General features: G+C 31.7%; 8 protein-coding genes and 1 long non-coding RNA gene across 9 annotated transcripts; all 9 read right to left on the reverse strand.

Annotated features, from left to right (window-relative positions):
- Nucleotides 1–211: 211 nt before the first annotated feature.
- Nucleotides 212–1,470, reverse strand: LOC130496517 (defensin-like protein 206). Its single transcript, XM_056988630.1, has 2 exons — nucleotides 1,404–1,470; nucleotides 212–519 (listed from the first exon to the last, which is right to left on the reverse strand). Exons 1-2 carry the CDS (start codon nucleotides 1,468–1,470, stop codon nucleotides 353–355), a joined length of 234 nt encoding a protein of 77 aa, XP_056844610.1. The 3' UTR covers nucleotides 212–352.
- Nucleotides 1,471–3,104: 1,634 nt separating this feature from the next.
- On the reverse strand, nucleotides 3,105–3,686 carry LOC108810849 (defensin-like protein 206). The gene is made up of 2 exons (XM_056988497.1): nucleotides 3,555–3,686; nucleotides 3,105–3,476 (listed from the first exon to the last, which is right to left on the reverse strand). Exons 1-2 carry the CDS (start codon nucleotides 3,619–3,621, stop codon nucleotides 3,310–3,312), a joined length of 234 nt encoding a protein of 77 aa, XP_056844477.1. The 5' UTR covers nucleotides 3,622–3,686; the 3' UTR covers nucleotides 3,105–3,309.
- Nucleotides 3,687–6,401: 2,715 nt separating this feature from the next.
- Nucleotides 6,402–6,987, reverse strand: LOC130496459 (defensin-like protein 206). The gene is made up of 2 exons (XM_056988527.1): nucleotides 6,856–6,987; nucleotides 6,402–6,777 (listed from the first exon to the last, which is right to left on the reverse strand). Exons 1-2 carry the CDS (start codon nucleotides 6,920–6,922, stop codon nucleotides 6,611–6,613), a joined length of 234 nt encoding a protein of 77 aa, XP_056844507.1. The 5' UTR covers nucleotides 6,923–6,987; the 3' UTR covers nucleotides 6,402–6,610.
- A 4,898-nt stretch (nucleotides 6,988–11,885) lies between these two features.
- LOC130496481 (defensin-like protein 206) lies at nucleotides 11,886–12,464 on the reverse strand. The gene is made up of 2 exons (XM_056988555.1): nucleotides 12,335–12,464; nucleotides 11,886–12,256 (listed from the first exon to the last, which is right to left on the reverse strand). The coding sequence occupies exons 1-2, from the start codon at nucleotides 12,399–12,401 to the stop codon at nucleotides 12,090–12,092; spliced, it is 234 nt and encodes a 77-aa protein (XP_056844535.1). The 5' UTR covers nucleotides 12,402–12,464; the 3' UTR covers nucleotides 11,886–12,089.
- Nucleotides 12,465–15,279: 2,815 nt separating this feature from the next.
- On the reverse strand, nucleotides 15,280–15,938 carry LOC108839079 (defensin-like protein 206). The gene is made up of 2 exons (XM_056988507.1): nucleotides 15,796–15,938; nucleotides 15,280–15,717 (listed from the first exon to the last, which is right to left on the reverse strand). Exons 1-2 carry the CDS (start codon nucleotides 15,860–15,862, stop codon nucleotides 15,551–15,553), a joined length of 234 nt encoding a protein of 77 aa, XP_056844487.1. The 5' UTR covers nucleotides 15,863–15,938; the 3' UTR covers nucleotides 15,280–15,550.
- Nucleotides 15,939–20,381: 4,443 nt separating this feature from the next.
- On the reverse strand, nucleotides 20,382–20,963 carry LOC108810893 (defensin-like protein 206). The gene is made up of 2 exons (XM_018582966.2): nucleotides 20,832–20,963; nucleotides 20,382–20,753 (listed from the first exon to the last, which is right to left on the reverse strand). The coding sequence occupies exons 1-2, from the start codon at nucleotides 20,896–20,898 to the stop codon at nucleotides 20,587–20,589; spliced, it is 234 nt and encodes a 77-aa protein (XP_018438468.1). The 5' UTR covers nucleotides 20,899–20,963; the 3' UTR covers nucleotides 20,382–20,586.
- Nucleotides 20,964–23,853: 2,890 nt separating this feature from the next.
- LOC130496469 (defensin-like protein 206) lies at nucleotides 23,854–24,244 on the reverse strand. The gene is made up of 2 exons (XM_056988539.1): nucleotides 24,113–24,244; nucleotides 23,854–24,034 (listed from the first exon to the last, which is right to left on the reverse strand). The coding sequence occupies exons 1-2, from the start codon at nucleotides 24,177–24,179 to the stop codon at nucleotides 23,868–23,870; spliced, it is 234 nt and encodes a 77-aa protein (XP_056844519.1). The 5' UTR covers nucleotides 24,180–24,244; the 3' UTR covers nucleotides 23,854–23,867.
- Nucleotides 24,245–24,803: 559 nt separating this feature from the next.
- On the reverse strand, nucleotides 24,804–25,562 carry LOC130496135 (uncharacterized). Its single transcript, XR_008935188.1, has 2 exons — nucleotides 25,404–25,562; nucleotides 24,804–25,318 (listed from the first exon to the last, which is right to left on the reverse strand). It is a non-coding gene; the product is annotated as an uncharacterized LOC130496135 (long non-coding RNA).
- Nucleotides 25,563–26,471: 909 nt separating this feature from the next.
- LOC108809368 (uncharacterized) lies at nucleotides 26,472–27,487 on the reverse strand. Its single transcript, XM_018581513.2, has one exon. It carries the CDS (start codon nucleotides 27,350–27,352, stop codon nucleotides 26,615–26,617), a length of 738 nt encoding a protein of 245 aa, XP_018437015.1. The 5' UTR covers nucleotides 27,353–27,487; the 3' UTR covers nucleotides 26,472–26,614.

The raw sequence follows: 27,487 nt of genomic DNA on the forward strand, positions 1-27,487 counted from the left end.
CATTTTTGGTATTTATATATACTAATTTTGATGTTTCTAGCTAGTGAACTTGTGAAGACACAAACACAAAGGAGTTTATACATCAAGACAGGTCAATATTTAAAAAATGCTTTTTAGCGACCAGAAGAATGTATAGGAAAATGTAAAGGGGAACACAGACGAGTTTTTGTATTCATAATGAAACACACGTACACACAACATAGGCATAAACTTGGGGGCAAAGCAGTGATAAGTTTTGCCCTTGATGTCTTATTGGAAAGCAAAATACGCTTGAACATAAAAAAAAAAAAAGACATGTCAACGATTGAGAACAAATGCTACACATGGTGATTGCATGAGGTCATTTCAACGATCAACAATAGCAGTGACAGTGTTTCTCGCTTCCCTCAACAACGCCACTAACAACTGGAGGACTCCCGTATTTGGTTTTGCAACAGTTGAAGCAATCAGCATTTGTACCTAGAAACGGCACCGGTCCGCACTCGAAGCAAAATGTTTGAGCCTCGGTCTTGAGGATTTCTGCATGTTGACATATTCATCAGCGTAAGAAAACTGAAGTACAACTACAAGGTATGATAGAGAATGTAACATCCCGAGTTGTGATATACGGAAAGGCTTAAGAGAATTGATTTGGCTATCTATGTCACCAAAGTTGACTTACCTTTTCCGGAACACATCCTGAAAGAACTCCAGAGTTAAGCGTGCTTGAGCTGGAGTAGTGGAAGGATGGGTGACCTATTGGGAAATGATTCGCGATAGCGTGTGAGTGAGGCCAAAGTACGGGGAAAGGTCATGTGGTGATTGCAGGGTCAGTAAATAATGATTTCGAGCCTTGGGAAAAATTAACGACCAACCGTCGGATGGGATGGGCCTACGGGCCGAGAGAGCGGGCGTGGGTGGCCCATTAGCCGTGGGCGGTCGGGACGTTACAAGTGGTATCAGAGCTGGTTAGCCGTCTCAGTTCTGACCTGAGAGGCGTCTTGAGACCTGTCGTGGGGCGCAACGAGGGCGTTGCGTTCTTTGAGAGGGGGTGAATTGTAACATCCCGAGTTGTGATATACGGAAAGGCTTAAGAGAATTGATTTGGCTACCTATGTCACCAAAGTTGACTTACTTTTTCCGGAATACATCCTGAAAGAACTCCAGAGTTAAGCGTGCTTGAACTGGAGTAGTGGAAGGATAGGTGACCTATCGGGAAATGATTCGCGATAGCGTGTGAGTGAGGCCAAAGCACAGGGAAAGGTCATGTGGTGATTGCAGGGTCAGTAAATAATGATTTCGAGCCTTGGAAAAAATTAACGACCGACCGTCGGATGGGATGGGCCTACGGGCCGAGAGAGCGGGCGTGGGTGGCCCATTAGCCGTGGGCGGTCGGGACGTTACAGAGAAGCTTGTTAAATTACCAGTGGAAGCTACCAAGAGGACGACCAAGAGAATGGTGAAGCTGACTGAGTTGATGTTCTTTGCCATTTTTTTTGGGTTTGCGTTACTTTTTCTTTAACTCTGGTTTTTTTGTGTTTCTCTTCTCAATAAACTTATATTTGGTAAGACATATCATATGTGTGGTTATCTATTTATAGCAAATAGTCTGAAACTTTGTCATCATTGCATAATGAGTCCTCGTGTCTTTCTGGTTTGCCCAAGCTCATATTAGCCCCTGAATTCGAACTCAGGTTGGGTAGAACATATGACAAGATGTTTTACCACTAGTCTAGTGGCACTTTCAATATAGTTACTAACGTATTTAATGTTATTTGGTACTCATTGAATATAATTTTTTTCTGAAAACTTAAAAATATCTTTAAAATTCCAAAAAATTGAAAAAAGAAATATTTTTATAAAATTAATTTTGAAACTAAAATGAAAAATAAAAATAAAAATTTCTTAAAAAATTAAAATCTTAAAAAAATTTCAATTTTTTAAAAAAAATTCAATACCTAGCTTAAAAATCGAAATTTAAGGAAAAAAAAATTATTTTATAAAAAAAAAATTTCGATTTTTTAAGCTAGATATTGAATTTTTTTAATTTTTATTTTTTTTTGAAAAAAAAATATTTTTCATTTAGTTTCAAAATTAATTTTATAAAAATATTTCTTTTTTCAATTTTGGAATTTTAAAGATATTTTTAAGTTTTTAGAGAATTTTTTATATTCAATGAATACCAAATAACATTAAACATGTTGTAAGTACGTTGAAAGTGCCACTAACCCAGTGGTAAAACACGTCGTCATATGTCCTACTCAACCTGAGTTCGAATCCAGGGGGCTACTTGTTTTTATTTTTCAAATCATATAAAACGACATCGTTTCATCTCATTTGAAAACGACGTCGTTTTACTTTAACGCCAACAATAAACGACTTTCGTTAAATTAAATGACGATATGCTAAATTGGCAAGTTAACGATAACATTGTTAATTAATTAGAAAGTCAATGAAAGTTTAGTATTTTTTTGGCGAGCCCAAAAGTTCATGTTTGTTTTGGCAATTCGTGCAAAGTTGAGGTTTTGTTTGGCGAATTCTCAATATTTATTTCTATTTGCATGGTTCAGTTTTTTTATGCGTTTTATTTTAAGAAACTGTCTTTTCATACTATTTTGCAACTTATGCTCCGTTTTTGATTTGTATATGAATTTTGAAAGAATCTATTCAGTTTTGATATATTCTATGGTATAGATTAAAAGGTTTTCTTTATTGGAATATAAGAAATATGTAACATATATTTCTTCTTTAATCATGAGGTTCTAGTACTTATTTCTAGTCATATCCTTCTATCAGGTTCCGTATATTCAATAAAATGAGGTTTAGCATTTGAATTATAATTTCGTTTAGTTCCATTTAGGAGTTAAAATTGTACCATTCCATCCACTTTGTCTGATTCAATAAAAATTCTTATACTTTTATCTTTTTGGAATATAGAATTCTATTTCTGATCACTATAGAGCTCTTTTTGATGATGAACACTGCTTATGGTATTTATATATAGTAAATTCAGTGTTTCTAGCTAGAGAACATGTGAAGACACAGACACAAAGGAATTTATACAACAAGACAAGTCAATATTTATAGATACTTTTAGCGACATGAAGAATGTATGGGAAAATGAAAAGGGGAACACAAACGAGTTTTTGTATTCATAATGAAACACACGTACACACAACATAGGCATAAACTTGGGGGCAAAGCAGTGATAAGTTTTGCCCTCGATGTCTTATTGGAAAGCAAAAGACGCTTGAACAATATAAAAAAAGGACATATCAACGGTTGAAAACGAATGCTACACATGGTGATTGCATGAGGTCATTTCAACGATCAACAATAGCAGTGACAGTGTTTCTCGCTTCCCTCCACAACGCCACTAACAACTGGAGGACTCCCGTATTTGGTTTTGCAACAGTTGAAGCAATCAGCATTTGTACCTAGAAACGGCACCGGTCCGCACTCGAAGCAAAATGTTTGAGCCTCGGTCTTCAGGATTTCTGCATGTTGACATATTCATCAGCGTAAGAAAACTGAAGTACAACTACAAGGTATGATAGAAAAGCTTGTTAAATTACCAGTGGAAGCTACCAAGAGGACGACCAAGAGAATGGTGAAGCTGACAGAGTTGATGTTCTTTGCCATTTATTTTGGGTTTGCGTTACTTTTTCTTTAACTCTGTTTTTTTTGTGTTTCTCTTCTCAATAAACTTATATTTGGTAAGACATATCATATGTGTGGTTATCTATTTATAGCAAATAGTCTGAAACTTTGTCATCATTGCATAATCAGTCCTCGTGTCTTTCTGGTTTGCCCGAGCTCATAATGTCGCCACAATTGGTCATTGCCGTATTTTCCATTACATATTATCTTACAAGTCTATCCCTTTTTAATGATGCCTTCGTCTTAAATTAATCATTCAAAAGGAAGGTCGCTGCTGTCTTTGTAGTACAAACTCATTTTATATGTTCATTGCTTCTTTAGGTTTAGCTAAATATTATTTATAACAATGATATTGTTTTTTTCATCGATAGACTCAGCAAGAATCTTCCCGACTTTTAAATCAGGAATAAAAACGATTTGGCTTTATTAATTCATTAACAAAATTAGGGCTTTAGAGATATTTCACCAATCATGGCAACACTATGTTGGTACTCTAGAGCATCTTCAATCCATATGGGTTACTTTCATATTTTTATTTTATTTCTCATCTCTTAGGGCTTTGGCTTCTGCTGAGCTAAATATCCCTGCATTGACTTTCACATTTTCATTTAATACAAACTAGATCTTGACCCGCCCAATCAGGCGGGTATTTATTTTATGTTTTTAGTTTTTATTTATAAATAACATATTTGTAATATTTAAACATAAATTTAGATTGAAAATTAACATTTGTAGTTATAATAAAAATTAAAAGTTTAAAAAAATATTTTGATATAAATTTTAAATTCCTAATTAAAATAATATAGAGATGGGTCATAATTTTTTCCAATTCCAAAATCTTAGCATTATTAATGAAAAATAAAATAATTTATAAATAAATAAAATATATAAACATATTTGAAATTAAAATAAATTTGTTAAAAAAAAATCTTACGCCATTGTTGTTTATTTCTATAGTTTGACCCGTGGCCGTATAAATATTTGCTTTCACTTCAATTTTTTCTTTGTTCTAATGATAATATATATATATATATATATATATATATATATATATATATATATATTTAAATTAATATGTATTACATAATTGTTAGTATAACATTTTAAAACAAAATTTTTATTTATAACACTTTAAATAATTATATTATGTGATTTTCATCGTCTATTATATCACAATGTTTCATATAAAAATCTAATATTTATAACTAATTGGACTTATATTATAAAAGTGTTATACTAACAATTTATAAATAAAATATTTTATATTTTATTTATATGATATATAAATTGATTTTGATGTGTGATTTTTATTTTATTATTTTTATTAATAAATATTGAAAAATATTTAATGTTAACAAAAAGTCTATAAGGAAATTTATTTTGGTTAAGATTCATTCTATTAAAGAAATTTATTATTTAAATTAGGAAAATACATTAAATACTTAAATCTATCATTTAAATAAGGAAAGGACAAAATTCTCTACTATCTTTGTTACCAAACAAAATTTAGTTTTTTTAAAGACTCATATCCCTATTACCAAACAAAAGTTTAAAGTAATTCTACATTAATAAGATAGATTTACATCTACCATCTTTAAACCAGGTAATTTTTTTGTCTTACAAACTAAAATTTCGGTTACGAAAAGTCACAGTCAATATAGAAACCGGATTAAATCGATTTAAAAAATCCAAGATCTATAGATAAAACAGTAGTCATTCTTTAACCACCCGCCGCCTCAACCTAAAGCCCTCTCCACCGTAAGCAACTGCGGTTAAGACAACATCCTTGACGCTTTTGAGAAGCCAGGACTAGCCCTGTTATGTTAAAGACCTAGATTTTACAGTGTCTCATCTCCTGCGGCATCCCCAAACGGAATCATAGCCAAAAAGCACCGGGACAGGAGATATCACATAACCAGGGCCGGCAGCTACTATGCCGTATGGCTTCGATTCTTCCACTGCTTGTCACCGGAAAGGGATTGAACCTCTGAAACCTTGCTAATCAACCAAATCTCAAGTAAGATGAACAAAAGAATAAATGATAAGCCATCTCTAGCATCGACACACGCGCTAGCAGCTGAGAGGCAAATGACGATTTGAAAAAAAACAGGGTCTAGAGAGAGAAGGAGGAGAAATGATTTGATTACTTTAGCTTAATTTCTATCATTAAAAGCCTTTAATATTTATTTCTATTGGTATGGCTCAGTTTGATGCATTTTTTTAAACTCCATTTCCATACTATTTTCAACTTATGCTCTGTTTTTTATTTGTATATGAATTTTGAAAGAATCTATTCAGTTTTGATATATCCGATGGAATATATTAAAAGGTTTTCTTTATAGGAATATAAGAAATATGTAACCTATATTTCTCCTTTAATCATGAGGTTCTACCGTTCTAGTACTTATTTCTAGTCATATCCTTCCATCAGGTTCAATATATTCAATAAAACGAGGTTTAGCATTTGAAAATTCTAATTTCGTTTGGTTCCATTTAGGAGTTAAAACTGTATCATTCCATCAACTTTGTCTTATCAATAAAAATCCTTATATTCTTAGCTTTTTGGAATATAGAATTCTATTTCTGATCACTATAGAACTCTTTTTGAAGATGAACACCATTTTTGGTATTTATATATACTAAATTTGATGTTTCTAGCTAGTGAACTTGTGAAGACACAGACACAAAGGAGTTTATACATCAAGACAGGTCAATATTTTAAAAAATGCTTTTTAGCGACCAGAAGAATGTATAGGAAAATGTAAAGGGGAACACAAACGAGTTTTTGTATTCATAATGAAACACACGTACACACAACATAGGCATAAACTTGGGGGCAAAGCAGTGATAAGTTTTGCCCTTGATGTCTTATTGGAAAGCAAAAGACGCTTGAACATAAAAAAAAAAAAAGACATGTCAACGATTGAGAACAAATGCTACACATGGTGATTGCATGAGGTCATTTCAACGATCAACAATAGCAGTGACAGTGTTTCTCGCTTCCCTCAACAACGCCACTAACAACTGGAGGACTCCCGTATTTGGTTTTGCAACAGTTGAAGCAATCAGCATTTGTACCTAGAAACGGCACCGGTCCGCACTCGAAGCAAAATGTTTGAGCCTCGGTCTTCAGGATTTCTGCATGTTGACATATTCATCAGCGTAAGAAAACTGAAGTACAACTACAAGGTATGATAGAAAAGCTTGTTAAATTACCAGTGGAAGCTACCAAGAGGACGACCAAGAGAATGGCGAAGCTGACAGAGTTGATGTTCTTTGCCATTTCTTTTGGGTTTGCGTTACTTTTTCTTTAACTCTGGTTTTTTTGTGTTTCTCTTCTCAATAAACTTATATTTGGTAAGACATATATCATATGTGTGGTTATCTATTTATAGCAAATAGTCTGAAACTTTGTCATCATTGCATAATCAGTCCTCGTGTCTTTCTGGTTTGCCCAAGCTCATAATGTCGCCACAATTGGTCATTGCCGTATTTTCCATCTGATCTATTAAAACTGAAGTACAAATAATATTTAACTTGACTTTTCCACAATATTTACCAATCTATGCTATTAGTATTAACACATTCATTAATAGTTAGAAAGGCTTCACGTCATATGACAAATATAAAAAATCGACAAGCCCATTACCATTAGTATATATTAATTATAAATAAATAGGATTAGACATTTATTTTATTTTTTCAAATAGAAAATCAATTATTGTAAGATTTTCTAACTAACTATTCTTGATAGGATCGTGGAGCATATCAATTCAACGATCCTATCAAGATACCAACTAATTACTCTTTAAATCATTGACTATTTTACTAACTTAACATAAAAAACCCCTAAATTAAAGAATCACATTAATAACATAAATATATACACTTGCTAATCACGGTTTATTATGTTAGATTATAGATATATTGCAGAATCTTGAGAATATATATATATATACAGTGAAATCTCTATAAATTAATAATGTTGGGACTACACCAAAACTATATTTTTTTATTAATTTATAGAGATTATTAATTTATCGAGATACTAATTGAACCAAAAACTCAATTTAGGACTATGAAATTCTATTAATTTATAGAGATATTAATCTATCGATTATTAATTTAAAGAAGTTATACTGTATATATATATATTTAATAAAATGTTAAGATAAATTTTTGAAATATTCCTAACGTTAAAATGCTTACCATTATGTGATAAAAATCTAACCGCTAATCACGTGATTTGCAAGTGCTAATAACTTTAAAATATTTCTAACATTTAGTATATCTATATTATTAAAGTAGAAGTATCTTTTCGTTTTTTTTTTAGCGACATAGATAAATTTTTTAAAAAGATGTTTGTTTGGAAGCTTGAATAGCAGTCTGAAAAATAAGTTTATTTGGAAACATAATAATAATTTTAAAAAGAGGTTTGTTTGAAAACATGAATAGCAGTATAAAAAGAAATATAATGTTGTTTGAAAACATATATAGCAGTATATTAAAAAGAATGAATTTATGTTATTAAGAAAACATAAAAATGTATTACTGCATATTATAAGAAACTATTTATTTGGGCAAACTTTAAACTATAAAAAATGAGCAAATTTAATTATCTAAAAATATCATTTGTATAAAATAATCATAAAAAATTAAACGTTATATATATTTCAAATAATTTAAAATTGATTATATCAAAAATTGATTCAAAATATACATATATTCAAAAGAACCATATATATTCTAGACACAAATAAAAAATCACATTAATAGTAGTTCTTAGAACTTAACATATAAATTGGTTTGATTAGATATTTGGATAAAGAATCAATAATTATTTTTAAGTATTTTTGATGTTTTGAGTATACTTTAACTATTTTAGATATTTACATTGGAGTATTTATATATATTTTCAATTATTTAAACCAAATTAAAAGAACCACCATATATATGCTAGATGTTTTATAAACATTAAATCTAAACTAATAATATATAAATCTATTTCAAACATTCGGGTATCCAAAATACTTTGGTTCGGATCGGATTCGGTTTAAGTTCTCTAAATACCAAAATTTTGAATAATTTGGATATTTCATCAATTTTTGTTCGGGTTTGTTATTTTCTTTTGGATCGAGTTCGGTTCGATTTTCTGGATTCAAGTTTTTTGTCCAACTCTAATATTGACATGAAAAACAAATAGCAACATATTTTATAAAAAAATATACCCGCACGAACGTGCGGGTCAAAATCTAGTTACATATTATCTTACAAGTCTATCCCTTTTTAATGATGCCTTCGAATTAAATTAATCATTCAAAAGGAAGGTCGCTGCTGTCTTTGTAGTACAAACTCATTTTATATGTTCATTGTTTCTTTAGGTTTAGCTAAATATTATTTATAACAATGATATTGTTTTTGTCATCGACAGACTCAGCAAGAATATTCCCGACTTTTAAATCAGGAATGAAAACGATTTGGCTTTATTAATTCATTAACAAAATTAGGGCTTTAGAGATATCTCACCAATCATGGCAACACTATGTTGGTACTCTAGATCATCTTCAATCCATACGGGGGGTTACTTTCATATTTTTTTTTCTTTCTCATCTCTTACGGCTTTGGCTTTTTACTGAGCTAAATATCTATGCATTGACTTTCACATTTTCATTTTAATATAAATTTACATTTACCATTTTTAAACCAGGTAATCTCTTTGTCTTACAAACTAAATTTCAGTTGCAAAAAGTCACAGCCAATAGAGAAAAGCGGATTAAATCGATTAAAAAAATCAAGATCTAAAAACAAAACAGAAACCATCCTTTAACCACCCGCCGCCTCGACCTAAAGCCCTCTCCACCGCCAGCAACTGCGGTTAAGACAGCATACTTGACAAGCTATACCACTTCGGCAGCAAACCCGTATGACTCCGGGGAGCGCAACCGAATAAGTCATATGACGACATCACTGGCGCTTTTGAGAAGCCGGGACTAGCCCTGTTATGTTAAAGACCTATATCTGACAGTGTCTCATCTCCTTCGGCATCCCCAAATGGAATCATAGCCAAAAAGCACCGAGATAGGAGATATCACATAACCAGAGCCCGCAGCTACTATGCCGTATGGCTTCGATTCTTCCACTGCTTGTCACCAGAAAGGGATTGGACCTCTGAAACCTTGCTAATCAACCAAGATAAAACCAATGAATCTCAAGCAAGATGAACAAAGAAAAATAAATGATAAGCCATCTCCAGCATCGACTCACGCACTAGCAGCATAAGACTATGGGCCATGTCGTTTGTACATCTGAAAACTCCATCTAAATGATCCATGTAGGTGATCAATCCAAATGATACCATCTAGATGAATTTTTGTTTGTTTACGCATCTCTATTTCTCTTTGATTGAATTTAATAAACAAATGATTTATATATCTTTGCTTGATCTAACTATTATAATATTATGTTTAATTATATGGTGTTTTTTGGTTTTGGTTGGAAATTACGTATTTGCTATTTTAACAGAAAACTGCATTTTACGGTTTTTTTTTATTTTTGCGGGAAATTGTATTTTTCCGGTTTTGACGGAAATTTTGTTTTATGGTTTTTGTGGGAAATTACATTTTCTGGTTTTGCGGAAAATTGAATTTTCTGATTTTGGCGGAAAATTACGTTTTGATTTTTGCAGAAATTGCGGTTTTTGGTTTTGACGGGAAATTGTATTTTTTACGGTTTTGGCAGAGAAAGTGTTTTTTAGGATTTTTGTGGAAAAGTTCATTTTACGGTTTGGCAGAAAAGTGAATTTTTATGGTTCTAGCGAAAAAATCTGTTTTTACGGTTTTGGCGGAAAAACTTTTTTTTTACGTTTTCCCGAGAAATTGAATTTTTCTATTTTAACATGAAAGTGTATTTTTTGATTTGACGAATTTTTTTTTTGGTGAGGACTCCCTCTTACCTACGTGCTCTGTGAAAACTTACATTCATTTGGATAGAATTTGAGATGAGTTTTTCCAAATGTGGTTGGATGACCCATCTGGATATAGCATTTTAATGCATAAATAAACATTGATTTGCATCTTCACCAAAATGAATCACTTGTATGAGCAAACGAACAACACCTACATGTAATTGTCTACTTTAATTTAAAATAAAGAGAGATGTGGCCTGACTGAAATGTTACAAAGATTGTTAGGAAAGTAAGAAATACTAGATCTTGATCCGCGCTTTGGAAGCGCGGAATATTTTACGATGAAAAATTTCACTAATAACTTAACAAATATTTTGGTAATTTTTAAAAGTGTGTATTTAAAATATTTTTGCATTTAAATCAGTGTTTTTAAATTCAACCCGATTGTGATTATACCGGTTAATTCGGCGATCTGACAATTCAATTTAGGTTTTTAAAATATTCATATTAAAAACATTACTAAAACCCGAGACTAACCGATTGAACTGTTGGATGACCGATATGTAATCTAATTTGATTAAAATTGTAATAATTTCATAATTTGTAATCTTATACTCCAAATTCTAAAGTTCATTATTTTACAATTTATGAAATTATGACGTTTCTACAAAATTTTAAAAAGAAAATGATAGATATAACATAACTAAGATTAATTATTGTATTGTTTGGAAACATTGATAGTAGTATAAAAATATATTGTTTGGAAACATTGATAATAGTATAAAGAAATAAATATATTGTTTGGAAACATAGATAGTAGTATAAAGAAAGAATCATTAATGATTTAATGTAAGTTTAACTATAAAATATAAATGTGTATTTAATTTAAAAACTTACAAAATAAATGTTAGGTCTAATAGAATGTTTCTGTTTTAATAAGATAGATGTAACATATATTTCTTCTTTAATCATAAGGTTCTAGTACTTATTTCTAGTCATATCCTTCTATCAGGTTCCGTATATTCAATAAAATGAGGTTTAGCATTTGAATTATAATTTCGTTTAGTTCCATTTAGGAGTTAAAATTGTACCATTCCATCCACTTTGTCTGATTCAATAAAAATTCTTATACTTTTATCTTTTTGGAATATAGAATTCTATTTCTGATCACTATAGAGCTCTTTTTGATGACGAACACTGCTTATGGTATTTATATATAGTAAATTCAGTGTTTCTAGCTAGAGAACATGTGAAGACACAGACACAAAGGAATTTATACAACAAGACAAGTCAATATTTATAGATACTTTTAGCGACATGAAGAATGTATGGGAAAATGAAAAGGGGAACACAAACGAGTTTTTGTATTCATAATGAAACACACGTACACACAACATAGGCATAAACTTGGGGGCAAAGCAGTGATAAGTTTTGCCCTCGATGTCTTATTGGAAAGCAAAAGACGCTTGAACAATATAAAAAAAGGACATATCAACGGTTGAAAACGAATGCTACACATGGTGATTGCATGAGGTCATTTCAACGATCAACAATAGCAGTGACAGTGTTTCTCGCTTCCCTCCAAAACGCCACTAACAACTGGAGGACTCCCGTATTTGGTTTTGCAACAGTTGAAGCAATCAGCATTTGTACCTAGAAACGGCACCGGTCCGCACTCGAAGCAAAATGTTTGAGCCTCGGTCTTCAGGATTTCTGCATGTTGACATATTCATCAGCGTAAGAAAACTGAAGTACAACTACAAGGTATGATAGAAAAGCTTGTTAAATTACCAGTGGAAGCTACCAAGAGGACGACCAAGAGAATGGTGAAGCTGACAGAGTTGATGTTCTTTGCCATTTATTTTGGGTTTGCGTTACTTTTTCTTTAACTCTGTTTTTTTTTGTGTTTCTCTTCTCAATAAACTTATATTTGGTAAGACATATCATATGTGTGGTTATCTATTTATAGCAAATAGTCTGAAACTTTGTCATCATTGCATAATCAGTCCTCGTGTCTTTCTGGTTTGCCCGAGCTCATAATGTCGCCACAATTGGTCATTGCCGTATTTTCCATTACATCTTACAAGTCTATCCCTTTTTAATGATGCCTTCGTCTTAAATTAATCATTCAAAAGGAAGGTCGCTGCTGTCTTTGTAGTACAAACTCATTTTATATGTTCATTGCTTCTTTAGGTTTAGCTAAATATTATTTATAACAATGATATTGTTTTTTTCATCGACAGACTCAGCAAGAATCTTCCCGACTTTTAAATCAGGAATAAAAACGATTTGGCTTTATTAATTCATTAACAAAATTAGGGCTTTAGAGATATTTCACCAATCATGGCAACACTATGTTGGTACTCTAGAGCATCTTCAATCCATATGGGTTACTTTCATATTTTTATTTTATTTCTCATCTCTTAGGGCTTTGGCTTCTGCTGAGCTAAATATCCCTGCATTGACTTTCACATTTTCATTTAATACAAACTAGATCTTGACCCGCCCAACCGGGCGGGTATTTATTTTATGTTTTTAGTTTTTATTTATAAATAACATATTTGTAATATTTAAACATAAATTTAGATTGAAAATTAACATTTGTAGTTATAATAAAAATTAAAAGTTTAAAAAATATTTTGATATAAATTTTAAATTCCTAATTAAAATAATATAGAGATGGATCATAATTTTTTCCAATTCCAAAATCTTAGCATTATTAATGAAAAATAAAATAATTTATAAATAAATAAAATATATAAACATATTTGAAATTAAAATAAATTTGTTAAAAAAAAATCTTACGCTATTGTTGTTTATTTCTATAGTTTGACCCGTGGCCGTATAAATATTTGCTTTCACTTCAATTTTTTTCTTTCTTCTAATGATAATATCTATATATATATATATGTAAATTAATATGTATTACATAATTATTAGTATAACATTTTAAAACAAATTTTTTATTTATAACACTTTAAATAATTATATTATGTGATTTTCATCGTCTATTATATCACAGTGTATCATATAAAAATCTAATATTTATAAACTAATTGGACTTATATTATAAAAGTGTTATACTAACAATTTATAAATAAAATATTTTATATTTTATTTATATGATATATAAATTGATTTTGATGTTTGATTTTTATTTTATTATTTTTATTAATAAATATTGAAAAATATTTAATGTTAACAAAAAATCTATAAGGAAATTTATTTTGGTTAAGATTCATTCTATTAAAGAAATTTATTATTTAAATTAGGAAAAAACATTAAATACTTAAATCTATCATTTAAATAAGGAAAAGACAAAATTCTCTACTATCTTTGTTACCAAACAAAATTTAGTTTTTTTAAAGACTCATATCCCTATTACCAAACAAAAGTTTAAAGTAATTCTACATTAATAAGATAGATTTACATCTACCATCTTTAAACGAGGTAATTTTTTTGTCTTACAAACTAAAATTTCGGTTAGGAAAAGTCACAGTCAATATAGAAAACCGGATTAAATCGATTTAAAAAATCCAAGATCTATAGATAAAACAGTAGTCATTCTTTAACCACCCGTCGCCTCAACCTAAAGCCCTCTCCACCGTAAGCAACTGCGGTTAAGACAACATCCTTGACGCTTTTGAGAAGCCAGGACTAGCCCTGTTATGTTAAAGACCTAGATTTTACAGTGTCTCATCTCCTGCGGCATCCCCAAACGGAATCATAGCCAAAAAACACCGGGACAGGAGATATCACACACTAGTAAAAAAAATCAAAATAGCAACTGTCATATTCGTAGCAAAATCGTAGCTATATGGAAAGTTTGCTACGATTTTCGTAGCTATACGGAAAGTTTGCTACGATTTTCGTTGCTATACAGAGTGTTTGCTACGAAATTATCGTTGCAATTTCGTTGCTATTTTGGTTTTTTCTACTAGTGACATAACCAGGGCCGGCAGCTACTATGCCGTATGGCTTCGATTCTTCCACTGCTTGTCACCGGAAAGGGATTGAACCTCTGAAACCTTGCTAATCAACCAATGAATCTCAAGTAAGATGAACAAAAAAATAAATGATAAGCCATCTCTAGCATCGACACACACGCTAGCAGCTGAGAGGCAAATGACGATTTGAAAAAAAAACAGGGTCTAGAGAGAGAAGGAGGAGAAATGATTTGATTACTTTAGCTTAATTTCTATCATTAAAAGCCTTTAATATTTATTTTTATTGGTATGGCTCAGTTTGATGCATTTTTTTAAACTCCATTTCCATACTATTTTCAACTTATGCTCTGTTTTTTATTTGTATATGAATTTTGAAAGAATCTATTCAGTTTTGATATATCCGATGGAATATATTAAAAGGTTTTCTTTATAGGAATATAAGAAATATGTAACCTATATTTCTCCTTTAATCATGAGGTTCTACCGTTCTAGTACTTATTTCTAGTCATATCCTTCCATCAGGTTCAATATATTCAATAAAACGAGGTTTAGCATTTGAAAATTCTAATTTCGTTTGGTTCCATTTAGGAGTTAAAACTGTATCATTCCATCAACTTTGTCTTATCAATAAAAATCCTTATATTCTTAGCTTTTTGGAATATAGAATTCTATTTCTGATCACTATAGAACTCTTTTTGAAGATGAACACCATTTTTGGTATTTATATATACTAAATTTGATGTTTCTAGCTAGTGAACTTGTGAAGACACAGACACAAAGGAGTTTATACATCAAGACAGGTCAATATTTTAAAAAATGCTTTTTAGCGACCAGAAGAATGTATAGGAAAATGTAAAGGGGAACACAAACGAGTTTTTGTATTCATAATGAAACACACGTACACACAACATAGGCATAAACTTGGGGGCAAAGCAGTGATAAGTTTTGCCCTTGATGTCTTATTGGAAAGCAAAAGACGCTTGAACATAAAAAAAAAAAGACATGTCAACGATTGAGAACAAATGCTACACATGGTGATTGCATGAGGTCATTTCAACGATCAACAATAGCAGTGACAGTGTTTCTCGCTTCCCTCAACAACGCCACTAACAACTGGAGGACTCCCGTATTTGGTTTTGCAACAGTTGAAGCAATCAGCATTTGTACCTAGAAACGGCACCGGTCCGCACTCGAAGCAAAATGTTTGAGCCTCGGTCTTCAGGATTTCTGCATGTTGACATATTCATCAGCGTAAGAAAACTGAAGTACAACTACAAGGTATGATAGAAAAGCTTGTTAAATTACCAGTGGAAGCTACCAAGAGGACGACCAAGAGAATGGTGAAGCTGACAGAGTTGATGTTCTTTGCCATTTCTTTTGGGTTTGCGTTACTTTTTCTTTAACTCTGGTTTTTTTGTGTTTCTCTTCTCAATAAACTTATATTTGGTAAGACATATATCATATGTGTGGTTATCTATTTATAGCAAATAGTCTGAAACTTTGTCATCATTGCATAATCAGTCCTCGTGTCTTTCTGGTTTGCCCAAGCTCATAATGTCGCCACAATTGGTCATTGCCGTATTTTCCATTACATATTATCTTACAAGTCTATCCCTTTTTAATGATGCCTTCGAATTAAATTAATCATTCAAAAGGAAGGTCGCTGCTGTCTTTGTAGTACAAACTCATTTTATATGTTCATTGTTTCTTTAGGTTTAGCTAAATATTATTTATAACAATGATATTGTTTTTGTCATCGACAGACTCAGCAAGAATATTCCCGACTTTTAAATCAGGAATGAAAACGATTTGGCTTTATTAATTCATTAACAAAATTAGCGCTTTAGAGATATCTCACCAATCATGGCAACACTATGTTGGTACTCTAGATCATCTTCAATCCATACGGGGGGTTACTTTCATATTTTTTTTTCTTTCTCGTCTCTTACGGCTTTGGCTTTTTACTGAGCTAAATATCTCTGCATTGACTTTCACATTTTCATTTTAATATAAATTTACATTAACCATTTTTAAACCAGGTAATCTCTTTGTCTTACAAACTAAATTTCGGTTGCAAAAAGTCACAGCCAATAGAGAAAAGCGGATTAAATCGATTAAAAAAAATCAAGATCTAAAAACAAAACAGAAACCATCCTTTAACCACCCGCCGCCTCGACCTAAAGCCCTCTCCACCGCTAGCAACTGCGGTTAAGACAGCATACTTGACAAGCTATACCACTTCGGCAGCAAACCCGTATGACTCCGGGGAGCGCAACCGAATAAGTCATATGACGACATCACTGACGCTTTTGAGAAGCCGGGACTAGCCCTGTTATGTTAAAGACCTATATCTGACAGTGTCTCATCTCCTTCGGCATCCCCAAATGGAATCATAGCCAAAAAGCACCGAGATAGGAGATATCACATAACCAGAGCCCGCAGCTACTATGCCGTATGGCTTCGATTCTTCCACTGCTTGTCACCATAAAGGGATTGGACCTCTGAAACCTTGCTAATCAACCAAGATAAAACCAATGAATCTCAAGCAAGATGAACAAAGAAAAATAAATGATAAGCCATCTCCAGCATCGACTCACGCGCTAGCAGCATAAGACTATGGGCCATGTCGTTTGTACATCTGACAACTCCATCTAAATGATCCATGTAGGTGATCAATCCAAATGATACCATCTAGATGAATTTTTGTTTGTTTACGCATCTCTATTTCTCTTTGATTGAATTTAATAAACAAATGATTTATATATCTTTGCTTGATCTAACTATTATAATATTATGTTTAATTATATGGTGTTTTTTGGTTTTGGTTGGAAATTACGTATTTGCTATTTTAACAGAAAATTGCATTTTACGGTTTTTTTTTATTTTTGCGGGAAATTGTATTTTTCCGGTTTTGACGGAAATTTTGTTTTATGGTTTTTGTGGGAAATTACATTTTCTGGTTTTGCAGAAAATTGAATTTTCTGATTTTGGCGGAAAATTACGTTTTGATTTTTGCAGAAATTGCGGTTTTTGGTTTTGACGGAAAATTGTATTTTTTACGGTTTTGGCAGAGAAAGTGTTTTTTAGGATTTTTGTGGAAAAGTTCATTTTACGGTTTGGCAGAAAAGTGAATTTTTATGGTTCTAGCGAAAAAATCTGTTTTTACGGTTTTGGCGGGAAAACTTTTTTTTTACGTTTTCCCGAGAAATTGAATTTTTCTATTTTAACATGAAAGTGTATTTTTTGATTTGACGAATTTTTTTTTTGGTGAGGACTCCCTTTTACCTACGTGCTCTGTGAAAACTTACATTCATTTGGATAGAATTTGAGATGAGTTTTTCCAAATGTGGTTGGATGACCCATCTGGATATAGCATTTTAATGCATAAATAAACATTGATTTGCATCTTCACCAAAATGAATCACTTGTATGAGCAAACGAACAACACCTACATGTAATTGTCTACTTTAATTTAAAATAAAGAGAGATGTGGCCTGACTGAAATGTTACAAAGATTGTTAGGAAAGTAAGAAATATGTAACATATATTTCTTCTTTAATCATGAGGTTCTAGTACTTATTTCTAGTCATATCCTTCTATCAGGTTCCGTATATTCAATAAAATGAGGTTTAGCATTTGAATTATAATTCCGTTTAGTTCCATTTAGGAGTTAAAATTGTACCATTCCATCCACTTTGTCTTATTCAATAAAAATTCTTATATTTTTATCTTTTTGGAATATAGAATTCTATTTCTGATCACTATAGAGCTCTTTTTGATGATGAACACTGCTTATGGTATTTATATATAGTAAATTCAGTGTTTCTAGCTAGAGAACATGTGAAGACACAGACACAAAGGAATTTATACAACAAGACAAGTCAATATTTATAGATACTTTTAGCGACATGAAGAATGTCACTACAAGAAAATAGCTCTATTGCAACAGAAATATTGCGACGTTAATTTTCGTTAATAATTTGCTATGATTATTGCAATATTTTTGCAATAAAGAATATTTGTTACATTTTCATTATAAATTTATTGTAAAATAACAACTATAATAGACATTGCATGTTTTTGTTACTAAATTGCAATCTTTTGCAGTATAAACAAATATCTTACAATTTTTTCAAGAAACATTCAACACTCTTGGATCATTGCTAATTTGCAAAAAAACAAAAATGCGGCAAAAATGTGGCAGTAATTATATTTTTAATTATATGTCTTTGTAGAAAAACTTAAATGGTTTTCATAAATTAATTACAAGAAATATATAATATATATTTATATTGTATATTTATTATGTACACTATATTTTAAAAGTTTCAGATTCTTGAGATTTGTTAACAGTTTTATTTTATGAATTTTATTTTGTTTTGGTCTAATATGGTATCTTAATTAACTTGCCCGCTTCTCTCTAAAAATCTTATATCGAGATACATTTATTTTTGAACTGATAAAGTTTTAGTGTACTTTTTGTTTCTTCTCTGCCAAAGTTCATGTTTTACAACATGGGATAGATCGTAGATCACATGAGGAAGATAAGATGCAGAACAATCACAGGTAACTTCTCAAAAGTTTTTTTTTTTTTTTGAAAAAAACTTCTCAAATTTCTTTTGCGTCATTGTTGTTACTAAGTTCAAAAAAGGATTTTTAAGTAATCTATCTTGTTACGTAATTCTTTGGCAACTATTAGAATATTTTATTGTGTCAAATGTTGTTCTTCATTTACCGTTTTGACTTTTAGTTTGTTTTGAGAATAATATATTAACAGAAATGGATAACTCATTATCAAGATTCACTTAGATTTTATTGTTTCCATATATATATAGAGAGTTTATACGAGTGTTTTTAATAATTTTAACTTCTGCACACCGTGGTTCTTCCAAAGTAAATCATCTACAGAATTTTTTTTCCAGATGAATCAGATGGTAAATGATAGTCATAGACTCATAATCAAGAAGCAGCCTAGCCAATGAATATCTTAGGTGTTCTTAATCTTTCTCATATGAATGGATCATTGTGGTAAAGTATTCAGAAAAAAACAGATACAAGATATTTCTGAAGAAAATGCAGATATCAAAGAAAGGCTGAACAAATTTGAAGGCTTGAAAAAAATGATAGTCATCCTTTGTCCAGCTATTGTATCAAGGGGTGTCAACAACTGAGTTTTAATTGGCTGCTTTAGTTATTTTTCTAAGGTTTTATTAGTTTTTTTTTTAGTTTTAAACTATCGTTGGGTTTTCTTTATTAATGCATTTTTGAAATTTTTAATATTTTATTTAATAAAGTTGGTTATCTGAATTTTTTCTATTATAAAATATATATAATCTAAAAATAAATAACACATCTAATATTGCTACAAAAGGATACTAAAATGATTAATCTATGCAAAACAGTTGATTTCTAATAATTATATTAAAATTATTAATTGTTAACCATATGGTAATCACCGTCAACAAATATTTGCATCAATATTATTTTAAAGTAATTACAGAAAAGTTTGAAAAAACAATTGCTATGTAGCTTTTTTTTATTGATATTACTACATTTAAAATTTTTGCAAATTTGCAATGTTTTTTGCTATATATTTTATGTAGCAATGACTTGCCACCTTTTGTGGTTACAAAATTACGTTGTAAATATACAACAAAATTGTCATAAAAACTTGTTGCAATAATACGACATATTTAGCAACAACTCAATTCGTTGTTAATTTTGCTATGTATATGCAACAAATATGAATTTGCAACATTCAAACAACAAGAAGTTAAAATTTCTCACATTTTTATTGCAATTTTATATTTGCAACCGTATATGAGCATATTGCAACAATATAACACTATTGCAATATGACTGTTTTCTTGTAGTGTGTATGGGAAAATGAAAAGGGGAACACAAACGAGTTTTTGTATTCATAATGAAACACACGTACACACAACATAGGCATAAACTTGGGGGCAAAGCAGTGATAAGTTTTGCCCTCGATGTCTTATTGGAAAGCAAAAGACGCTTGAACAATATAAAAAAAGGACATATCAACGGTTGAAAACGAATGCTACACATGGTGATTGCATGAGGTCATTTCAACGATCAACAATAGCAGTGACAGTGTTTCTCGCTTCCCTCCACAACGCCACTAACAACTGGAGGACTCCCGTATTTGGTTTTGCAACAGTTGAAGCAATCAGCATTTGTACCTAGAAACGGCACCGGTCCGCACTCGAAGCAAAATGTTTGAGCCTCGGTCTTCAGGATTTCTGCATGTTGACATATTCATCAGCGTAAGAAAACTGAAGTACAACTACAAGGTATGATAGAAAAGCTTGTTAAATTACCAGTGGAAGCTACCAAGAGGACGACCAAGAGAATGGTGAAGCTGACAGAGTTGATGTTCTTTGCCATTTATTTTGGGTTTGCGTTACTTTTTCTTTAACTCTGTTTTTTTTGTGTTTCTCTTCTCAATAAACTTATATTTGGTAAGACATATCATATGTGTGGTTATCTATTTATAGCAAATAGTCTGAAACTTTGTCATCATTGCATAATCAGTCCTCGTGTCTTTCTGGTTTGCCCGAGCTCATAATGTCGCCACAATTGGTCATTGCCGTATTTTCCATTACATATTATCTTACAAGTCTATCCCTTTTTAATGATGCCTTCGTCTTAAATTAATCATTCAAAAGGAAGGTCGCTGCTGTCTTTGTAGTACAAACTCATTTTATATGTTCATTGCTTCTTTAGGTTTAGCTAAATATTATTTATAACAATGATATTGTTTTTTTCATCGACAGACTCAGCAAGAATCTTCCCGACTTTTAAATCAGGAATAAAAACGATTTGGCTTTATTAATTCATTAACAAAATTAGGGCTTTAGAGATATTTCACCAATCATGGCAACACTATGTTGGTACTCTAGAGCATCTTCAATCCATATGGGTTACTTTCATATTTTTATTTTATTTCTCATCTCTTAGGGCTTTGGCTTCTGCTGAGCTAAATATCCCTGCATTGACTTTCACATTTTCATTTAATACAAACTAGATCTTGACCCGCCCAACCGGGCGGGTATTTATTTTATGTTTTTAGTTTTTATTTCTAAATAACATATTTGTAATATTTAAACATAAATTTAGATTGAAAATTAACATTTGTAGTTATAATAAAAATTAAAAGTTTAAAAAAATATTTTGATATAAATTTTAAATTCCTAATTAAAATAATATAGAGATGGGTCATAATTTTTTCCAATTCCAAAATCTTAGCATTATTAATGAAAAATAAAATAATTTATAAATAAATAAAATATATAAACATATTTGAAATTAAAATAAATTTGTTAAAAAAAAATCTTACGCCATTGTTGTTTATTTCTATAGTTTGACCCGTGGCCGTATAAATATTTGCTTTCACTTCAATTTTTTTCTTTCTTCTAATGATAATATCTATATATATATATATGTAAATTAATATGTATTACATAATTATTAGTATAACATTTTAAAACAATTTTTTTATTTATAACACTTTAAATAATTATATTATGTGATTTTCATCGTCTATTATATCACAGTGTATCATATAAAAATCTAATATTTATAAACTAATTGGACTTATATTATAAAAGTGTTATACTAACAATTTATAAATAAAATATTTTATATTTTATTTATATGATATATAAATTGATTTTGATGTGTGATTTTTATTTTATTATTTTTATTAATAAATATTGAAAAATATTTAATGTTAACAAAAAATCTATAAGGAAATTTATTTTGGTTAAGATTCATTCTATTAAAGAAATTTATTATTTAAATTAGGAAAAAACATTAAATACTTAAATCTATCATTTAAATAAGGAAAAGACAAAATTCTCTACTATCTTTGTTACCAAACAAAATTTAGTTTTTTTAAAGACTCATATCCCTATTACCAAACAAAAGTTTAAAGTAATTCTACATTAATAAGATAGATTTACATCTACCATCTTTAAACCAGGTAATTTTTTTGTCTTACAAACTAAAATTTCGGTTACGAAAAGTCACAGTCAATATAGAAAACCGGATTAAATCGATTTAAAAAATCCAAGATCTATAGATAAAACAGTAGTCATTCTTTAACCACCCGCCGCCTCAACCTAAAGCCCTCTCCACCGTAAGCAACTGCGGTTAAGACAACATCCTTGACGCTTTTGAGAAGCCAGGACTAGCCCTGTTATGTTAAAGACCTAGATTTTACAGTGTCTCATCTCCTGCGGCATCCCCAAACGGAATCATAGCCAAAAAGCACCGGGACAGGAGATATCACATAACCAGGGCCGGCAGCTACTATGCCGTATGGCTTCGATTCTTCCACTGCTTGTCACCGGAAAGGGATTGAACCTCTGAAACCTTGCTAATCAACCAATGAATCTCAAGTAAGATGAACAAAAAAATAAATGATAAGCCATCTCTAGCATCGACACACGCGCTAGCAGCTGAGAGGCAAATGACGATTTGAAAAAAAACAGGGTCTAGAGAGAGAAGGAGGAGAAATGATTTGATTACTTTAGCTTAATTTCTATCATTAAAAGCCTTTAATATTTATTTCTATTGGTATGGCTCAGTTTGATGCATTTTTTTAAACTCCATTTCCATACTATTTTCAACTTATGCTCTGTTTTTTATTTGTATATGAATTTTGAAAGAATCTATTCAGTTTTGATATATCCGATGGAATATATTAAAAGGTTTTCTTTATAGGAATATAAGAAATATGTAACCTATATTTCTCCTTTAATCATGAGGTTCTACCGTTCTAGTACTTATTTCTAGTCATATCCTTCCATCAGGTTCAATATATTCAATAAAACGAGGTTTAGCATTTGAAAATTCTAATTTCGTTTGGTTCCATTTAGGAGTTAAAACTGTATCATTCCATCAACTTTGTCTTATCAATAAAAATCCTTATATTCTTAGCTTTTTGGAATATAGAATTCTATTTCTGATCACTATAGAACTCTTTTTGAAGATGAACACCATTTTTGGTATTTATATATACTAAATTTGATGTTTCTAGCTAGTGAACTTGTGAAGACACAGACACAAAGGAGTTTATACATCAAGACAGGTCAATATTTTAAAAAATGCTTTTTAGCGACCAGAAGAATGTATAGGAAAATGTAAAGGGGAACACAAACAGTTTTTGTATTCATAATGAAACACACGTACACACAACATAGGCATAAACTTGGGGGCAAAGCAGTGATAAGTTTTGCCCTTGATGTCTTATTGGAAAGCAAAAGACGCTTGAACATAAAAAAAAAAAAAAGACATGTCAACGATTGAGAACAAATGCTACACATGGTGATTGCATGAGGTCATTTCAACGATCAACAATAGCAGTGACAGTGTTTCTCGCTTCCCTCAACAACGCCACTAACAACTGGAGGACTCCCGTATTTGGTTTTGCAACAGTTGAAGCAATCAGCATTTGTACCTAGAAACGGCACCGGTCCGCACTCGAAGCAAAATGTTTGAGCCTCGGTCTTCAGGATTTCTGCATGTTGACATATTCATCAGCGTAAGAAAACTGAAGTACAACTACAAGGTATGATAGAAAAGCTTGTTAAATTACCAGTGGAAGCTACCAAGAGGACGACCAAGAGAATGGTGAAGCTGACAGAGTTGATGTTCTTTGCCATTTCTTTTGGGTTTGCGTTACTTTTTCTTTAACTCTGGTTTTTTTGTGTTTCTCTTCTCAATAAACTTATATTTGGTAAGACATATATCATATGTGTGGTTATCTATTTATAGCAAATAGTCTGAAACTTTGTCATCATTGCATAATCAGTCCTCGTGTCTTTCTGGTTTGCCCAAGCTCATAATGTCGCCACAATTGGTCATTGCCGTATTTTCCATTACATATTATCTTACAAGTCTATCCCTTTTTAATGATGCCTTCGAATTAAATTAATCATTCAAAAGGAAGGTCGCTGCTGTCTTTGTAGTACAAACTCATTTTATATGTTCATTGTTTCTTTAGGTTTAGCTAAATATTATTTATAACAATGATATTGTTTTTGTCATCGACAGACTCAGCAAGAATATTCCCGACTTTTAAATCAGGAATGAAAACGATTTGGCTTTATTAATTCATTAACAAAATTAGGGCTTTAGAGATATCTCACCAATCATGGCAACACTATGTTGGTACTCTAGATCATCTTCAATCCATACGGGGGGTTACTTTCATATTTTTTTTTCTTTCTCGTCTCTTACGGCTTTGGCTTTTTACTGAGCTAAATATCTCTGCATTGACTTTCACATTTTCATTTTAATATAAATTTACATTTACCATTTTTAAACCAGGTAATCTCTTTGTCTTACAAACTAAATTTCGGTTGCAAAAAGTCACAGCCAATAGAGAAAAGCGGATTAAATTGATTAAAAAAATCAAGATCTAAAAACAAAACAGAAACCATCCTTTAACCACCCGCCGCCTCGACCTAAAGCCCTCTCCACTGCCAGCAACTGCGGTTAAGACAGCATACTTGACAAGCTATACCACTTCGGCAGCAAACCCGTATGACTCCGGGGAGCGCAACCGAATAAGTCATATGACGACATCACTGACGCTTTTGAGAAGCCGGGACTAGCCCTGTTATGTTAAAGACCTATATCTGACAGTGTCTCATCTCCTTCGGCATCCCCAAATGGAATCATAGCCAAAAAGCACCGAGATAGGAGATATCACATAACCAGATCCCGCAGCTACTATGCCGTATGGCTTCGATTCTTCCACTGCTTGTCACCAGAAAGGGATTGGACCTCTGAAACGTTGCTAATCAACCAAGATAAAACCAATGAATCTCAAGCAAGATGAACAAAGAAAAATAAATGATAAGCCATCTCCAGCATCGACTCACGCGCTAGCAGCATAAGACTATGGGCCATGTCGTTTGTACATCTGACAACTCCATCTAAATGATCCATGTAGGTGATCAATCCAAATGATACCATCTAGATGAATTTTTGTTTGTTTACGCAACTCTATTTCTCTTTGATTGAATTTAATAAACAAATGATTTATATATCTTTGCTTGATCTAACTATTATAATATTATGTTTAATTATATGGTGTTTTTTGGTTTTTGTGAGAAATTACATTTTCTGGTTTTGCAGAAAATTGAATTTTCTGATTTTGGTGGAAAATTACGTTTTGATTTTTGCAGAAATTGCGGTTTTTGGTTTTGACGGGAAATTGTATTTTTTACGGTTTTGGCAGAGAAAGTGTTTTTTAGGATTTTTGTGGAAAAGTTCATTTTACGGTTTGGCAGAAAAGTGAATTTTTATGGTTCTAGCGAAAAAATCTGTTTTTACGGTTTTGGCGGGAAATTTTTTTTTTTACGTTTTCCCGAGAAATTGAATTTTTCTATTTTAACATGAAAGTGTATTTTTTGATTTGACGAATTTTTTTTTTGGTGAGGACTCCCTCTTACCTACGTGCTCTGTGAAAACTTACATTCATTTGAATAGAATTTGAGATGTGTTTTTCCAAATGTGGTTGGATGACCCATCTGGATATAGCATTTTAATGCATAAATAAACATTGATTTACATCTTCACCAAAATGGATCACTTGTATGAGCAAACGAACAACACCTACATGTAATTGTCTACTTTAATTTAAAATAAAGAGAGATGTGGCCTGACTGAAATGTTACAAAGATTGTTAGGAAAGTAAGAATAAATCTTTTCATATTACAGTTATAAAAATATCTTTTGCATCAATTTAACATTAAAACAAAAAAAAAATAGTATTTCTTCATAGAATATCATTACAACCTAATTATCCAAAGATATAACAAGCAAACAGAAGAAAAAAAACATTTTACTATATGATCTTAATTTTCCTGACATCAGTTTACCAAAAGTACAATTTTCTACAAACATTAAAACACACAAATGAATTACAGAGATTACTTTATGAGATATTTATTTGTAAATTGTCTATTTCAGTTTTAGTATTAAAAATGAATTACAGAGGTAAGGTAAGTGGCATAACGAATTACAATCCAGCTTCAAATGTTTGAAAAAAGAAAAGAAGAGAAAAGTCTTTCTCGGAATATCATTTTCTTCAGAGAAATATGAAACACTCTAATGAAACAAGTGGGTTCTCTAACAACTCTGCGGTGGTATAGCCGTAGTTTTGATATTGTTTCTGATCCAACGTGTTCTTATTCGGATCTAACTTAACCCGACCCGGAGACTGACTACTCTTCTGAGCCCTTACCCCACCCACCCGACTCTGATTCGAATCCATCACGGATCTATTCGTCGCCGGCGATCTCGACCTTCTTCCGGATCTCTCACCCGGGTCTCTCATACCCGACCCGACTCTCTCTCCAGTATTACACACTCCGTTGTTTCTCTTACGAGAAGATTGATCGGTTATTCGGGTCGGATAATTACTACCAGTGACCCGGATCCGAGTTTTAGCCGGGGATCTCTGAGATTTCCTCTGCTTCACTTCTTCCTCACCGTACCCATTCATCACAGCCGTCGAAGAAACACTCTCACTCAAGCTCAAGCTACATATCTCCGAAACCTCTGATCCTTCTTCCGGGTCGTTCAAGACGGGTCGGGTCATACACGAGTCCGGAGTAACTTTTTGTTTTCCCTCCTCTCTTCCCCGGATCTTCCTTTTCACCGGATCATCCATGGCTGAGTTTTGGACACCAGAGGAAGTAGTGTGAAATGTTGTCTCCGACAAGACTTCTTTGACGACTGTTTCTTCTTCGACAATGGTCGTGTTCTTGTTGGACCCGTTCTCATTGGTCCGATCAGCGGTGCCGGAGCTAACGCAACAACCCATGTGAGAGAGAGAGGGTGAGAGAAGACGATCTCGTTTGATCAGAGATGGAGAGTAGTACTACTCTTTTGGTTGTGGGATGACAGCAGAGGGATCATTGTGAAGTTAGAGCACGTGAAAGAGTATTTATTGTTAATA

This window comes from Raphanus sativus, chromosome 6 (genome assembly GCF_000801105.2).
Source record: "Raphanus sativus cultivar WK10039 chromosome 6, ASM80110v3, whole genome shotgun sequence".
NCBI lineage: Eukaryota > Viridiplantae > Streptophyta > Magnoliopsida > Brassicales > Brassicaceae > Raphanus > Raphanus sativus.

Coding starts and splice junctions, on each gene's coding strand:
- LOC130496469 (XM_056988539.1), bottom strand. CDS start 24,179: ATGGCAAAGAACATCAACTCTGTCAGCTTCACCATTCTCTTGGTCGTC. Junction 24,035..24,112: donor CCTCTTGGTAGCTTCCACTG/GTAATTTAACAA, acceptor GTCAACATGCAG/AAATCCTGAAGACCGAGGCT.
- LOC108810849 (XM_056988497.1), bottom strand. CDS start 3,621: ATGGCAAAGAACATCAACTCTGTCAGCTTCACCATTCTCTTGGTCGTC. Junction 3,477..3,554: donor CCTCTTGGTAGCTTCCACTG/GTAATTTAACAA, acceptor GTCAACATGCAG/AAATCCTGAAGACCGAGGCT.
- LOC130496459 (XM_056988527.1), bottom strand. CDS start 6,922: ATGGCAAAGAACATCAACTCTGTCAGCTTCGCCATTCTCTTGGTCGTC. Junction 6,778..6,855: donor CCTCTTGGTAGCTTCCACTG/GTAATTTAACAA, acceptor GTCAACATGCAG/AAATCCTGAAGACCGAGGCT.
- LOC130496481 (XM_056988555.1), bottom strand. CDS start 12,401: ATGGCAAAGAACATCAACTCTGTCAGCTTCACCATTCTCTTGGTCGTC. Junction 12,257..12,334: donor CCTCTTGGTAGCTTCCACTG/GTAATTTAACAA, acceptor GTCAACATGCAG/AAATCCTGAAGACCGAGGCT.
- LOC130496517 (XM_056988630.1), bottom strand. CDS start 1,470: ATGGCAAAGAACATCAACTCAGTCAGCTTCACCATTCTCTTGGTCGTC. Junction 520..1,403: donor CCTCTTGGTAGCTTCCACTG/GTAATTTAACAA, acceptor GTCAACATGCAG/AAATCCTCAAGACCGAGGCT.
- LOC108839079 (XM_056988507.1), bottom strand. CDS start 15,862: ATGGCAAAGAACATCAACTCTGTCAGCTTCACCATTCTCTTGGTCGTC. Junction 15,718..15,795: donor CCTCTTGGTAGCTTCCACTG/GTAATTTAACAA, acceptor GTCAACATGCAG/AAATCCTGAAGACCGAGGCT.
- LOC108810893 (XM_018582966.2), bottom strand. CDS start 20,898: ATGGCAAAGAACATCAACTCTGTCAGCTTCACCATTCTCTTGGTCGTC. Junction 20,754..20,831: donor CCTCTTGGTAGCTTCCACTG/GTAATTTAACAA, acceptor GTCAACATGCAG/AAATCCTGAAGACCGAGGCT.
- LOC108809368 (XM_018581513.2), bottom strand. CDS start 27,352: ATGGGTTGTTGCGTTAGCTCCGGCACCGCTGATCGGACCAATGAGAAC.